This window comes from Schistocerca americana, chromosome 2 (genome assembly GCF_021461395.2).
Source record: "Schistocerca americana isolate TAMUIC-IGC-003095 chromosome 2, iqSchAmer2.1, whole genome shotgun sequence".
Classification (NCBI taxonomy): Eukaryota; Metazoa; Arthropoda; class Insecta; order Orthoptera; family Acrididae; genus Schistocerca; species Schistocerca americana.
Genome location: NC_060120.1, coordinates 783,565,705 through 783,580,173, shown reverse-complemented (window position 1 = coordinate 783,580,173; position 14,469 = coordinate 783,565,705). Strand labels below are relative to the sequence as shown.

The 14,469-nt window shown below is 40.6% G+C and overlaps 1 protein-coding gene across 1 annotated transcript in view; it reads right to left on the bottom strand.

The window, feature by feature from the left end:
• Nucleotides 1-760: 760 nt before the first annotated feature.
• Nucleotides 761-14,469, bottom strand: part of LOC124595728 (lysophospholipid acyltransferase 6) — a 130,527-nt gene continuing 116,818 nt past the window's right edge. Inside the window, exons 10-11 of the mRNA XM_047134599.1 lie at nucleotides 13,349-13,500; nucleotides 761-2,143 (exon numbers count right to left, since the gene is read on the bottom strand). Of these exons, the coding sequence (XP_046990555.1) occupies nucleotides 2,005-2,143; nucleotides 13,349-13,500 (291 nt within the window). The 3' untranslated portion in view covers nucleotides 761-2,004. The remainder of the gene's footprint in view (nucleotides 2,144-13,348; nucleotides 13,501-14,469) is intronic.

Below are 14,469 nucleotides of genomic sequence, written 5' to 3'. Positions count from 1 at the left end.
CTGAAGGAACTGAACTGGAAGACTCTTTAAGAAACAAACTATTCTGAGAATGTCTATTAACAAAGTTTCAAGACCACCTTTAAATGATGACTCTAGCAATATACTACAATCCCCTATGTATCGCTCACACAGGGACTGTGAGGATAAGATTAGAATGATACTGCACATACAGAGACATTCTACCAATCATTCTTCCCATGGTCAATATGTGAATGGAATGGGCAGAAACCCTAATAACTGGTGCAATGGGACATACCCTCTGCTATGCACCTCATGGTGACTTGCGGGGTATAGATGTAGATGAGAAATCAAATTTTATTTTTTCAAGGGAGGAGGATCAGTTAGGATGTGAAGTTCCACTCAGAAGGAAAGGTTTTGGTGTTATTGTCCTTATGAAGAGCTGCTTACATATGCCTGTAGAACCTAATCCTGACATCCATCCAGTGATTTGCCACATACTTTCATGAACCCATTTCAGGCCAATATAGCGAGAATGATACAGTCGGAGCTACACTTTTGCTGGCATAGCCTCCTGTCTTGATGAAGCACAGAAGCTGCTATTCCATGCACTATATACAGCTTTCTAAGGCAATAACTCAAGGAAGCTTTCTAGGACAATAACCCAAGCAGATGTCTGTCCTTTTAGAAGGTAAGCAACAGTAAACACTGGTTTATGCAGCAGCAGCACATATATACATATGAACAAATCAAGACACTGTAATAAAAATAATCACACGTACACAGTGTAGCACCATCACACTTTATTATAAGGGATAGTTCTTTGACTCTTTCTGAGGAAATGCACAAAAAGAGGCAATAAAGAGATCAAATAACATGTCATTGCATGTATTAGTTTTCTCAGTCATTCTAGAATATATGCTTTACAAAAATTGCAATTGCAGTTAAATGCAAATTGTATACAAAAAGTGCTGCATCATCTGTAGACATAAATTTTGCCTGAAATAATTTGTTGTCAAACACATACACAGTTGATAACATAATAGTGTTGCCTGTAGCCAGGCAATAACATGGCTACCACTGAATCGCGCAACATTCGTACTGGAGCAGTACATTTAAGAAGTTACCTGTAAATATGGGTTACACTATGTTGTGCCATTAACATATACATGGGGGAAGCACTGGATATTGCAACAGAATTATACAGCATGAAGCAAAATTACAATAAACTTGCAAAAGCCTCATTGTTCTACAGTGAGTAAGTAAAATTTAGTTTATATGCAAGATATACTTTTTAATGTTTCAGTGATAATTATGAAAATGAAACCGAGTTGTGATTACAATGATTTCCAACAAATGTGATGCTCAGCTGAACAGATACTACGTATAACTGTTAAACACATGCATATTGATGCAGTTGTGCCTTTATGTATACATGATTAACAGTAATTGAAATTTACTTTTGAGGGTTTATTAGTTACATATTGTGATTGCCAGGTAATTGGACAATGTAAAATATATCTTTGTTACTAACACCAGTACAATGTGACAACATGAGATATACATACATCCTCACAATGATGGGTTTCATATCTTGTATATGACATCCATGAAAATATGATTATATGAAATGTATAACATTTAAAACATTTTGTTAAAATATACAGTCCATCAGTTAACAGTCAAATAGTAAAAACATTTCTCTCAGCAAACACTGAATTACACTTTTATTTTAAAATGCATGTTTTTAAAACATTGACATTTGGTCCAACTTAAAACCCAGTCCACATGACTAAAAGTTTTTGACAAAACTAGACAACCTTTAACAAATATCAGTTCAACATTCATTACTAGATGGGTCTGTTAAATTTATTTTGCCTCTTACAATATCAAAAGACTAAAATAAAGTTAAAAGAAAATCTTTTAACTTTTACTTGCAAGCATAACATGTACACCAGTAAGTCACATATTTTCTGTGAGTCTCTCTCTGTCTTCATATGTTTGTTATATATACATCATTACTATTTAAAAAGGCTTATACATAATTCAGTCATATTTGTTGGCAGCCACACCATTGGAAATAGGTTTGGAAGCAGCAACATGCCTCTCCTTAGATGACGGGAATAGGCGAGGCAGTACAACCAAGGCCAGAATGCCCAAAATGTGGAGCCACAGGTACATATGCCTGAAAAATAAATTTCACCAGTGCACTTTAGTCAGTAACATAAAAAGGATATCAGTGAAAGCATATTTTTATTTTCTTATGACAGGTGGAAAGTATTTTAGTACTGCTGTCTTTCATGGATTACACAAGGCTCATTCGAAACTAAACTGCATTTTTTTAATGGATAAAATTACAAAAGCATTTCATAATTTTTTTATATAGTTTCCTTCAACAAATATACACATTTTTCTGATAGATATGCAGCCTTATGATGCATTTATTAGAAAAGACGAGAGGCGCGCTGAGGGCCTCCAAGAGACAACTAAAAATGTTGTCCTTGTAACACCTTTTTTTAAAAGCCCAAATGTTTGAATACATTGGGGATAGATAAACCAGGACTATAAGAAACTTGTACAGTGAATTACATGGAATTAATTACTGGCATATGAGGTGAGTTTTCATGCAGAAGAAGAATGTCCTGAGTAGATCATGCATAATTTCCTGTGACAGGCAACTTTCCCATTTACCAACAACTTGCTGTTGTATGCTATATTAATTATCTTTTTGCTGTGATAAAAATCAATGAGTGACACATCTTTTGGAACAAAGACAGTTTCTAAGACTTTCATTATTGACAGAAAAGTTCTGGCCTGGATGTGTGATTAGAATGAGAAGAAGCACTAATATGTGGTACAATTTTACCTTCTGCTTTGCACTTCAAAATGGTTTGCAGGGTACGTATGTATATGTAGACGTAAAAGCCCTTCCTTGTATTTTTCTCTAGTCAGCATTCATCCTCTGAATCATATTCTCTGGTGTATAGTAACTGATCCATGATACCACTTGTCATACAAAAAACACCCTCACACTTATTCTCAAACTGTAAGTCACAGACAAAAGTTTACATGTATATCTACACTCTGCAAGCTACCATATGGTATATGGTGGAGGGCATTCTGTTACTACTATCATTTATATGGCTTTGCTATCCCATTCATGAACATTGCATCGGAAGAATGACATTGTTAAGCCTTTGTACAAGCCCTCACATCTTGTTTTTCAGGTGTTTTATTCTGTGAGATGTATAGGAAGGAATAGCTTGCTGCCCCACTATTCTTGGGATGTATGCTCTAGGAATGTTAACAGTAAACCTCTCAATGATGCACAAAATCTGTTTTGTAGTATTACCTATGCAGACTGAAGTGACGAATGAAAATATGTTTCAAGGCTGGGATTCAAACCTGGCTGTGATACAAACTTTCATTCATTATTTGAGTCTGCATGCATACATTATAGATGTTTGAGATTGTAACCATATAGTTTTAATATGTAGTATTCTGCTATTGGAGTATGATGAAAATTTCCATAATTCTCTTGCACTTACTGATCAAACACATGTTACAATGTATCACTCTTCATTTCAATTTCTCTAACCTCCTCATTAATTCTACTTCGTAAGGATCCCAGACAGATCAGGAACTGTTCAAACAATGAGTTGGAATATGCCTCCTTTATGGAAGAATTACACTTCATTAGGATTCTCAGCCTGGCACCTGTTTTTGCTACAATAGTTTTATGTGGCTGTTCTACTGTAGGTTGCTCCAAATAGTTATTCCAGTTATTTTACAGTTGTTGCTGTTTCCAGTGATTTATAGCAAATATTGTAACTGACCACTAATGGGCTTTCCCACCTATATACACACACACACAGTACGTTACATTTATGTACCGTCAACGACATCTGCTAATCCTTACAAGAAGTGTTTGGTTTTGTAACTTTCCTACATACAGCAACATCATCTGTGAACAGTCTCATGGAGCTATCAGTGTTGTCCACCAGCTCATGTAAAAATATCATGAACAGTAACAGTCCTGTAGCACCCCCTTGAAATACTCCCAAGTTACAGTTACATCACAATAATGTTGTATGGAAATCTAGGTTCTAGGAAGTGTCGAATCTAGAAACAAAGTTGGTGTGATATGGATGGTCCCTGCATCTACATCATCTTTCATTCAGTAAGTGGAGTGCAGTACTACACTGAATATTTCTTTGTTCCTTGGTGAGGAGTCGTCGGTTCCACCTCACTAACACCTTGCGATATCCAAGGCACTTTTTGACAATGTTTTTATGACAACAGTTATGTTTAAGTCACCTTCCACAAGGTAGATACTCTCTATGTAAGTGTCTTTTCATATAACCATACTGCATGAAGTCATTGCAAAAAGTAGCTGCCACCAAATGAATTTTGGTTGAAACTCAAAGAAGAATGTATACAAATTTTCAACAACACAAGATAATCAAACAGCAATGATACATCTCAGATAAACAATATTTTTTGTGAATGTTACAAAAACAAGTATTATTACGCTTTTGCTATGAAAGAGAGTTTACAGGAACTGAAAGAAAAAAAATTGACACACTATTTATTGTAACAATTGTTTTGATGAACAGAAAGTCAGCCTTCCCCTCTTGAATAAGACAATAAATCCTAAGAAATTACAGAATTGTCTAAAGTCAATAAATGGAATAAAACATTTGATTGGCCACATGTTAATCAGTTTGGTGTTTAAAGTGGGCCAATAGAATGCTGAAATATTAAAGTCTCCATTTAAAAATGCACTCACTTGTCAAAATACTGGAACTGCATCAATATTGGACTGCCAAACACACACACACACACACACACACACACACACACACACACACACCGATCCGCACATATACAGACACAAGCAGACATATGTAAAGGCAAAGAGTTTGGACAGAGATGTCAGTCGAGGCAGAAATGTAGAGGCAAAGATGTTGTCGAATGACGAGTGAGGTATGAGCGGCGGCAACTAGAAATTAGCGGAGGTTGAGGCCTGGTGGGTAACGGGAAGAGAGGATATATTGAAAGGCAAGTTCCCATCTCCGGAGTTCTGATAAGGTGGTGTTAGTGGGAAGTATCCAGATAACCCGGACGGTGTAACACTGTGCCAAGATGTGCTGGCCGTGCACCAAGGCATGTTTAGCCAACAAACACTGTCTGCCTGTGTCCGTTCATGCGAATAGACAGTTTGTTGCTGGTCATTCCCACATAGAAAACTTTACAGTGTAGGCAGGACAGTTGGTAAATCACATGGGTGCTTTTACACGTGGCTCTGCCTTTGATCGTGTACACCTTCCAGGTTACAGGACTGGAGTAGGTGGTGGTGGGAGGGTGCATGGGACAGGTTTTACACCGGGGGCGGTTACAAGGGTAGGAGCCAGAGGGTAGGGAAGGTGGTTTGGGGATTTCATAGGGATGAACTAAGAGGTTACGAAGGTTAGGTGGACGGCGGAAAGACACTCTTGGTGGAGTGGGGAGGATTTCATGAAGGATGGATCTCATTTCAGGGCAGGATTTGAGGAAGTCGTATCCCTGCTGGAGAGCCACATTCAGAGTCTGATCCAGTCCCGGAAAGTATCCTGTCACAAGTGGGGCACTTTTGTGTTTCTTCTGTGGGAGGTTCTGGGTTTGAGAGGATGAGGAAGTGGCTCTGGTTATTTGCTTCTGTACCAGGTCGGGAGGGTAGTTGCGGGATGCGAAAGCTGTTGTCAGGTTGTTGGTGTAATGGTTCAGGGATTCCGGACTGGAGCAGATTCGTTTGCCATGAAGACCTAGGCTGTAGGGAAGGGACCGTTTGATGTGGAATGGGTGGCAGCTGTCATAATGGAGGTACTGTTGCTTGTTGGTGGGTTTGATGTGGACGGATGTGTGAAGCTGGCCATTGGACAGGTGGAGGTCAACATCAAGGAAAGTGGCATGGGATTTGGAGTAGGACCAGGTGAATCTGATGGAACCAAAGGAGTTGAGGTTGGAGAGGAAAATCTGGAGTTGTTCTTCACTGAGAGTCCAGATCGTGAAGATGTCATCAATAAATCTGTACCAAACTTTGGGTTGGCAGGCTTGGGTAACCAAGAAGGCTTCCTCTAAGCGACCCATGAATAGGTTGGTGTACGAGGGGCATCCTGGTACCCATTGCTGTTCCCTTTAATTGTTGGTATGTCTGGCCTTCAAAAGTGAAGAAGTTGTGAGTCAGGATGAAGCTGGCTAAGGTAATGAGGAAAGAGGTTTTAGGTAGGGTGGCAGGTGATCGGCGTGAAAGGAAGTGCTCCATCGCAGCGAGGCCCTGGATGTGCGGGATATTTGTGTATAAGGAAGTGGCATCAATGGTTACAAGGATGGTTTCCGGGGGTAACGGATTGGGTAAGGATTCCAGGCATTCGAGAAAATGGTTGGTGTCTTTGATGAAGGATAGGAGACTGCATGTAATGGGTTGAAGGTGTTGATCTACGTAGGCAGAGATACGTTCTGTGGGGGCTTGGTAACCAGCTACAATGGGGCGGCCGGGATGATTGGGTTTTTAATTTTAGGAAGAAGGTAGAAGGTAGGGGTGCGGGGTGTCGGTGGGGTCAGGAGGTTGATGGAGTCAGGTGAAAGGTTTTGTAGGGGCCTAAGGTTCTGAGGATTCCTTGAAGCTCCGCCTGGACATCAGGAATGGGATTACCTTGGAAAACTTTGTATGTGGTGTTGTCTGAAAGCTGACGCAGTCCCTCAGCCACATACTCCCGACGATCAAGTACCACGGTCGTGCAACCCTTGTCCGCCGGAAGGATGACGATGGACCGGTCAGCCTTCAGATCACGGATAGCCTGGGCTTCAGCAGTGGTGATGTTGGGAGTAGGATTAAGGTTTTTTAACAATGATTGAGAGGCAAGGCTGGAAGTCAGAAATTCCTGGAAAGTTTGGAGAGGGCGATTTTGAGGAAGAGGAGGTGGGTCCTGCTGTGACGGAGGACGGAACTGTTCTAGGCAGGGTTCAATTTGGATAGTGTCTTGGGGAGTTGGATCATTAGGAGTAGGATTAGGATCATTTTTCTTTGTGGCAAAGTGATACTTCCAGCAGAGAGTACGAGTGCAGGACAGTAAATCTTTGACGAGGGCTGAAGGTGAGGCCTTTGGATAGGACAGAGGTTTCGGATTGGGAGAGAGGTTTGGAGGAAAGGTTAACTACTGAATCAGGGTGTTGTGGTTCCAGATTGTGTTGATTGGAATTTTGAGGTTTTGGAGGGAGTGGAGCTGGAAGTGGGAGGTTGAGTAGATGGGAGAGACTGGGTTTGTGTGCAATGAGAGGAGGTTGAGGTTTGCTGGAAAGGTTGTGAAGGGTGAGTGAGTTGCCTTTCCAGAGGTGAGAAACCAGGAGATTGGATAGTTTTTTGAGGTGAAGGGTGGCATGCTGTTCTAATTTGCGGTTGGCCTGTAGGAGGATGCTCTGAACAGCCGGTGTGGATGTGGGAGAGGAAAGATTGAGGACTTTTATTAAGGATAGGAGTTGACGGGTTTACATTCCCTCCGCAAACATGCCTTCACCCTAGCCAGATTACACTCGCATATTTTATTTTCTCAGTCTTGTCTGACATTTGGCATTACCCACAAAGGCCTCACACTTAAAGTTCCCATCTCTGGCTGCAACCCTTCTTTCCATCAGTCCCTATACCAGTTCCAAACTGAACAATCCATTGCCCTCACCCACCTAATCCTTCACCTACACATCAACTCAGCCAATGAACGCACCCATTGATGCCACTTCCTTATACACAAATATCCCGCACGTCCAGGGCCTTGCTGTGATGGAGCACTTCCTTTCACGCCGATCACCTGCCACCCTACCTAAAACCTCTTTCCTCATTACATTAGCCAGCTTCATCCTGACCCACAACTTCTTCACTTTTGAAGGCCAGACATACCAACAATTAAAGGGAACAGCCATGGGTACCAGGATGGCCCCCTCGTACGCCAACCTATTCATGGGTCACTTAGAGGAAGCCTTCTTGGTTACCCAAGCCTGCCAACCCAAAGTTTGGTACAGATTTATTGAGGACATCTTCACGATCTGGACTCACAGTGAAGAAGAACTCCAGATTTTCCTCTCCAACCTCAACTCCTTTGGTTCCATCAGATTCACCTGGTCCTACTCCAAATCCCATGCCACTTTCCTTGATGTTGACCTCCACCTGTCCAATGGCCAGCTTCACACATCCGTCCACATCAAACCCACCAACAAGCAACAGTACCTCCATTATGACAGCTGCCACCCATTCCACATCAAACGGTCCCTTCCCTACAGCCTAGGTCTTCGTGGCAAACGAATCTGCTCTAGTCCGGAATCCCTGAACCATTACACCAACAACCTGACAACAGCTTTCGCATCCCGCAACTACCCTCCCGACTTGGTACAGAAGCAAATAACCAGAGCCACTTCCTCATCCCTTCAACCCAGAACCTCCCACAGAGGAAACACAAAAGTGCCCCACTTGTGACAGGATACTTTCCGGGACTGGATCAGACTCTGAATGTGGCTCTCCAGCAGGGATACGACTTCCTCAAATCCTGCCCTGAAATGAGATCCATCCTTCATGAAATCCTCCCCACTCCACCAAGAGTGTCTTTCCGCCGTCCACCTAACCCTCGTAACCTCTTAGTTCATCCCTATGAAATCCCCAAACCACCTTCCCTACCCTCTGGCTCCTACCCTTGTAATCGCCCCCGGTGTAAAACCTGTCCCATGCACCCTCCCACCACCATCTACTCCAGTCCTGTAACCCGGAAGGTGTACACGATCAAAGGCAGAGCCACGTGTGAAAGCACCCACGTGATTTACCAACTGACCTGCCTACACTGTGACGCATTCTATGTGGGAATGACCAGCAACAAACTGTCCATTCACATGAATGGACACAGGCAGACAGTGTTTGTTGGTAATGAGGATCACCCTGTGGCTAAACATGCCTTGTTGCACAGCCAGCACATCTTGGCACAGTGTTACACCGTCCGGGTTATCTGGATACTGCCCACTAACACCAACCTAACCGAATTGCGGAGATGGGAACTTGCTCTTCAATATATCCTCTCTTTCCGTTATCCACCAGGCCTCGATCTCCGCTAATTTTAAGTTGCCGCCACTCATACCTTACCTGTCATTCAACAACACCTTTGCCTCTGCACTTCCGCCTCGACTGACATCTCTGCCCAAACTCTTTGCCTTTACAAATGTGTGCTTGTGTCTGTGTATGTGCGGATGGATATGAGTGTGTGTGCGAGTGTATACCTGTCCTTTTTTCCCCCTAAGGTAAGTCTTTCCGCTCCCGGGATTGGAATGACTCCTTATCCTCTCCCTTAAAACCCACTTCCTTTCGTCTTCCCCTCTCCTTCCCTCTTTCCTGATGAGGCAACAGTTTGTTGCGAAAGCTTGAATTTTGTGTGTATGTTTGTGTGTCTATCGACCTGCCAGCACTTTCGTTCGGTAAGTCACCTCATCTTTGTTTTTTTTATATATATATATATATATATATATATAACATTGAAATAGGCACTCTACATACTGAAAAACAATTTCAACTCTGCACAACAAGCAAGGTACCAAGCTACGACAATTTTTATAAGACTGTTTTGTTCACATTTATCAAGAATCTCACATGTAGCAAAGAAAAAACAGTACGGATTTGTCTTATTAATAAGGAATGTAAATGAATGGATGAACAAAATTGCAGACCAAAACTGCTAAGCTCCACTTGTTGTAATGTTTAACAATATATATTAATGTTGACACTTATAATATTTATGGAGGAACAAAAAATTCTCTCAAGGTTCAGGGAAAAAAGTTGTGTAATTGCTTTCCCCCCTCACATGTTATATTGAAAATATTAGTTAGAGTTGAATAGTGAGAGTCATAAAAAATGAATAGTTGCTGAATAGTTTATTCTTGTGAAATTGCTGGGCACAATGTGCAGATCTGCGAACACAGATGTTGTGTAAAGTCTGATGTTTCAGTATTATTGTTTAACATGTTAGTGAATAATTATTCAAACAGAATAGTGTTTAGACAAACACTAATTCAGCTGGTTTTGATCTCAGATTCTCTTTGAAAGCTATTTGGAGATCTAACAGGCCTCTAGGAAAGCTGTCATTCCAACACTCTGTGACATGGAATCTGAGTGAGGCTTTTACTTAGTGACAGTGCCATTCAGTGATACAGCTAACAGCAGAGAGGTGGGCACAGATTCAAATTTAGTTCATGCCAAGTGAACTAAGTAGCATTTTAAATAGGTGTGAATTAAATTGTTTTAAAGGAGGTTGTGGCTAAAGTTATTGATAGGCTTGTTATGTAATACTGGTATTATTCTTATGGTGGTAAGGGTCCAATGATGATGTTAAGGACATAGGGTGATATGGTGGTAAAGGTCCAATGATGTTGATAAGGACATAGGGTGAAAGTACTGACTATAGCTGTAACATGCCATGTTATTTTGTTGTGCTGGCAGGTGTTACACTGGTTGTCAAAAGCTTCACAGTTCTTCTCAAGATTTGGCTAAACAGATCTCCTTTTTCAAGTTGTATTTTGGCTTTTACTCCTGGATAAGAAAGATTGCAGAGACAGTAAATTACTGCTGGCAAAAATCTATTGCAATGAATGGTTGTGCTTGTGATGTCAATACACAGCAATATATTGATGTCTTTGAGTGTGATAACTGAATAAATTGGAGTTGTAATCCTGAAGATGCTTCAAGGAATATCTCCAGTTTGTTGCCTTCTACGAGAGCTTTGGTAGGTGTTATGAAGTCGAGTTTCTTTGCAACAGTATCCATGTGCATCTGGTGGCACAATGTGCTCACCATTGTCTTATTGAATGTCTGAGATGAACTGTGCAACGAAGTCCAACTGTCATGGTGATACTTTATTTGGCTTCTGATAGAAGGTGAAGACTGAGTGGCTTGTGGTCTCTAATAAGGGTGAAATATCTACCTTCAAGCATGTGACTGAAGTTTTTTAATGACACACTGCTTGTATGAAGCTCACAGTTGTCTGTGGACCAATTTATTTCTGATGATAATAAATTCTTGCTTAAAAAAGCCAAAGCTTTCTAGTCACGTGGTACACTTTGTTGTAATATAGTTCCAGTGATTGTTGAAAATGTGTCTACCACAAGTGCAAGAGGCATGCCAAGAAGAGGATGAGTTAATAATGTAACAGCAGCTTTTATTCTGGCAAAGGATATTTTCTTTGCATCAGTCCACATCTTTGTGTTTCCTGGTTTTGATGAACCTTCTGCAAATTTATTGTGAGGTGCTTTGAATGTGCATGATTGTGCACAAATTGTTGGTAAATATTTTTCAAGCTCAGTAAATGGCACAATTTATATGCTATTGTGAGCTGTGAAACCTGAGACATAGCTTCCACACTCTCTTGGGATGGCAGGATTCATGAATTTTACTTCCATCACCCTAAAGACACAATCTGGCAGGTTAACCACTAAGCTATGTTAATTTCATTTAGTGAACAACTGCTGTTGTTGGGCTACATGTCTGCCTCACTGTACAACATTACAAGTAGGTCTTCAATACATATGTAATGGAACTCTGCTGATATGGCATAGGTGTCCATGAGGAGACAACTTTGATGTAGATTCAAACAGGCAAAGACCTGGGAGGCCACCATGAAATAAGAAATCTGCTCCAGGAAGGAAGTAGCAAAGGAAGATTAGGATTTAATGTCCCATCATCATAGTAGTCACTCAAATTCAGAATGGTTCAAGGATTGGGAGAGGATCATGCAAACCTAAATATGTATGGCTGGATGTGGATTTGAAACTCCTCCAACATTTACTTACACACATCAGCGACAATGAATCTCCATACAAATTCACAATGAAGATTGAAGCTGACAATGAGATACAAATTGATGTGGCTATAGGTCTTTAAAGACAATCCATCTGCAGTTTACAGACAACTGCCATTAGTATTATAACACGACAGGTGAGAGGAGGGATATATTTAGGTGTCATCAACTGTATCAATGAGGAGTTTTAGCACAGTAAAGTTCTCTGTTCTGCACAGTGACAGCTATGCCATTTGAAATTGACCACTATTGCTATTGATTCTGGTGGTGTTTTCCCTGTGGTGGTTGACACTGCTGGGCTGCAGCTTCAAATATTCTGTGATATTAGCAGATATTGTCACTGGTGGGTGAGTGCCTGTTCCTGCTAGAAGGGTGCTACCATTGTAACACATGGCTGGAATACTGTATTTGGAGAGTTGCAACTTGCTTAGATAGTTCAGCTACCATTTGCATCACATCCACAGGACACTGTCCTGGCAGGGATGGTTTCAATGCCTGCAAATGGATATATCACTAATTGGTCAGAATTTTGAGTGTTTATCATAAAAGGTGAGGACATGCGACACAGTTGCCCTTAGTGATTCTGCTTCATTTGGCTAAGGTAAAAACTTGTGTAAGATGTGTTATTTAAACTGACTAGGAGGGAATGATGCTTCTGTAAAGGAACTGCAGACAAGATGCAAGTGAAGCCTGTTCTAGAGCTCCAGTATTTTGAGATCTTAAGAAATAGACTGACAACAGATGTTGAAGGAATTCAGAGATGTCTTGCTAGGATCATAATAGAACACAATCCATACAGAAATGTAATGGAGATAGTGTGGCAGAAATAGGCGGAAATTTTTGGAGGAAATGTATCACTGTTCCCATTTTGACAGTATTATGAAAAGGATAGATTGGTACTCACCATATAACGGAGATACTGAGTTGCAGACAGGCACAATAAAAATACTAGACAAAAAACACACACACACACACACACACACACACAGAAGCATGCCACACATTCACACATAACCACTGTCTCTGGCCACAGAGGCATATCCAGAAAATATGAATTAGCTACAATAGTTGTTGGACACTAATATCCAGCATCTCATGCAGAACTGTTATCAAGGCTTGTGGAAGTGTTACATATTACTAGAATGGTTGTCTAAGTCTACCTGAAGTACACTTACTACAATAAGGGCATGGAACACATTAAGACTAGAAAGAGGCTAGTTAAATCAAATGAACTTCTATGTAAGGAATGTTAGAGAAAAGGTATTATATAAGAAAAAAGTTTGTGAAATTAAAGAAAAGTGGTGCATGGTTGAGCAATGTAGGGTCAGAAATGTTAAATTAAACTGTTTCTGAACATTTCATTTCATGGAAAAACAACTAAACTAGTTTTACAATTGTGCACTGTTATTAAGATTTCACTGAAGACTACAAATTTAACTTCAAACACTTTACTTTCAGTAAACAACATGTGGCTACAGTAAATTCTGATTCTTATTTGTGTATGTTTAGGTAAGTGCAGCTTTACTTACAAATACAGTCGGACACTGGGCCAAAACTCAAGAAGAATAAAGCTAAATGTAATATAACCCATGATAATGCGTGTTATTAGCATGGTCAGCACATCATATGCAGTCTTTGAAACCTCTGAACCCAGAAAATAGGGTCGAATTGTTTTTCGCACCTGAAAGGAGAGAAAATTTGTGTTATTACTCTCACACACAAATTAGAAAATTAAGAGGAAAGCAAAGGACTCACAATTTCAACTTATAAGAAACTGGTGCATGTACAAATTTATGATAAAATAATGCCAAAAAATACACATTTTTTGTTTTATCTGCAAGCACAGTTTGTGTTGAGCCAGTGTAACACTTTATTTCCCTTTAAAAGTTACTAAATTCAGCATGAATTTGCTTTGATAACCTTTTGAATATTATATCAGACTGAAGTATAGATAACTAGCACAGTTATGAAATGTAACAAAAAAGAGTGACCTATAACATGAGTATCCATGATGCTTGGTATATAGGAAGGTAACATCAACACACTATGTCCATGGTTGTGGAACTACTGAATACCTATCACTTTTGCCAGTATCCTGTCAACTCCAAACTGACTACCTTAACCCTTAGACTTATGACTAACTGCACCTTACCTCACAACTACTCCTCCTTTGGGGGAAAAGTGTACAAAAAAAACATGTGGGTGAAAATTAGCAACTTACGAGGGATTCTTTTTCCTAGCTCCCCTGCCTGCATCCAGTGAAGAAGAAGGCAAGTATGAAAGCTGAGCTGCAGTGTTAAAGTTCCTAGTTGAATACCTTTTACTGTGCACATAGCTTGAGAGGTACATAGCTATACCATGAGAGACCATCACCACACAGGCACAACCGCTTTCCAGGTGCCTTCTCATTTCTGGGTAATTGCTTCAAGGTGGTGCTTGCGAATTGGGATATCTTCTGCTTCAGCCCCATGTCCATCAGTATATAATATTCATCCACCAATAGTGTTGCGGCCACCAGAGAGAATGTTGGAAATTTTAGATTACTTTTCGTCTGCCTCATACTGGCACAGATGGCGATCTTTCTGCCAGCAAGCAAAAAAGATGATAAGCTACCAACACTAACTCAGTTCCTACAATTCCTGAAGTTTGC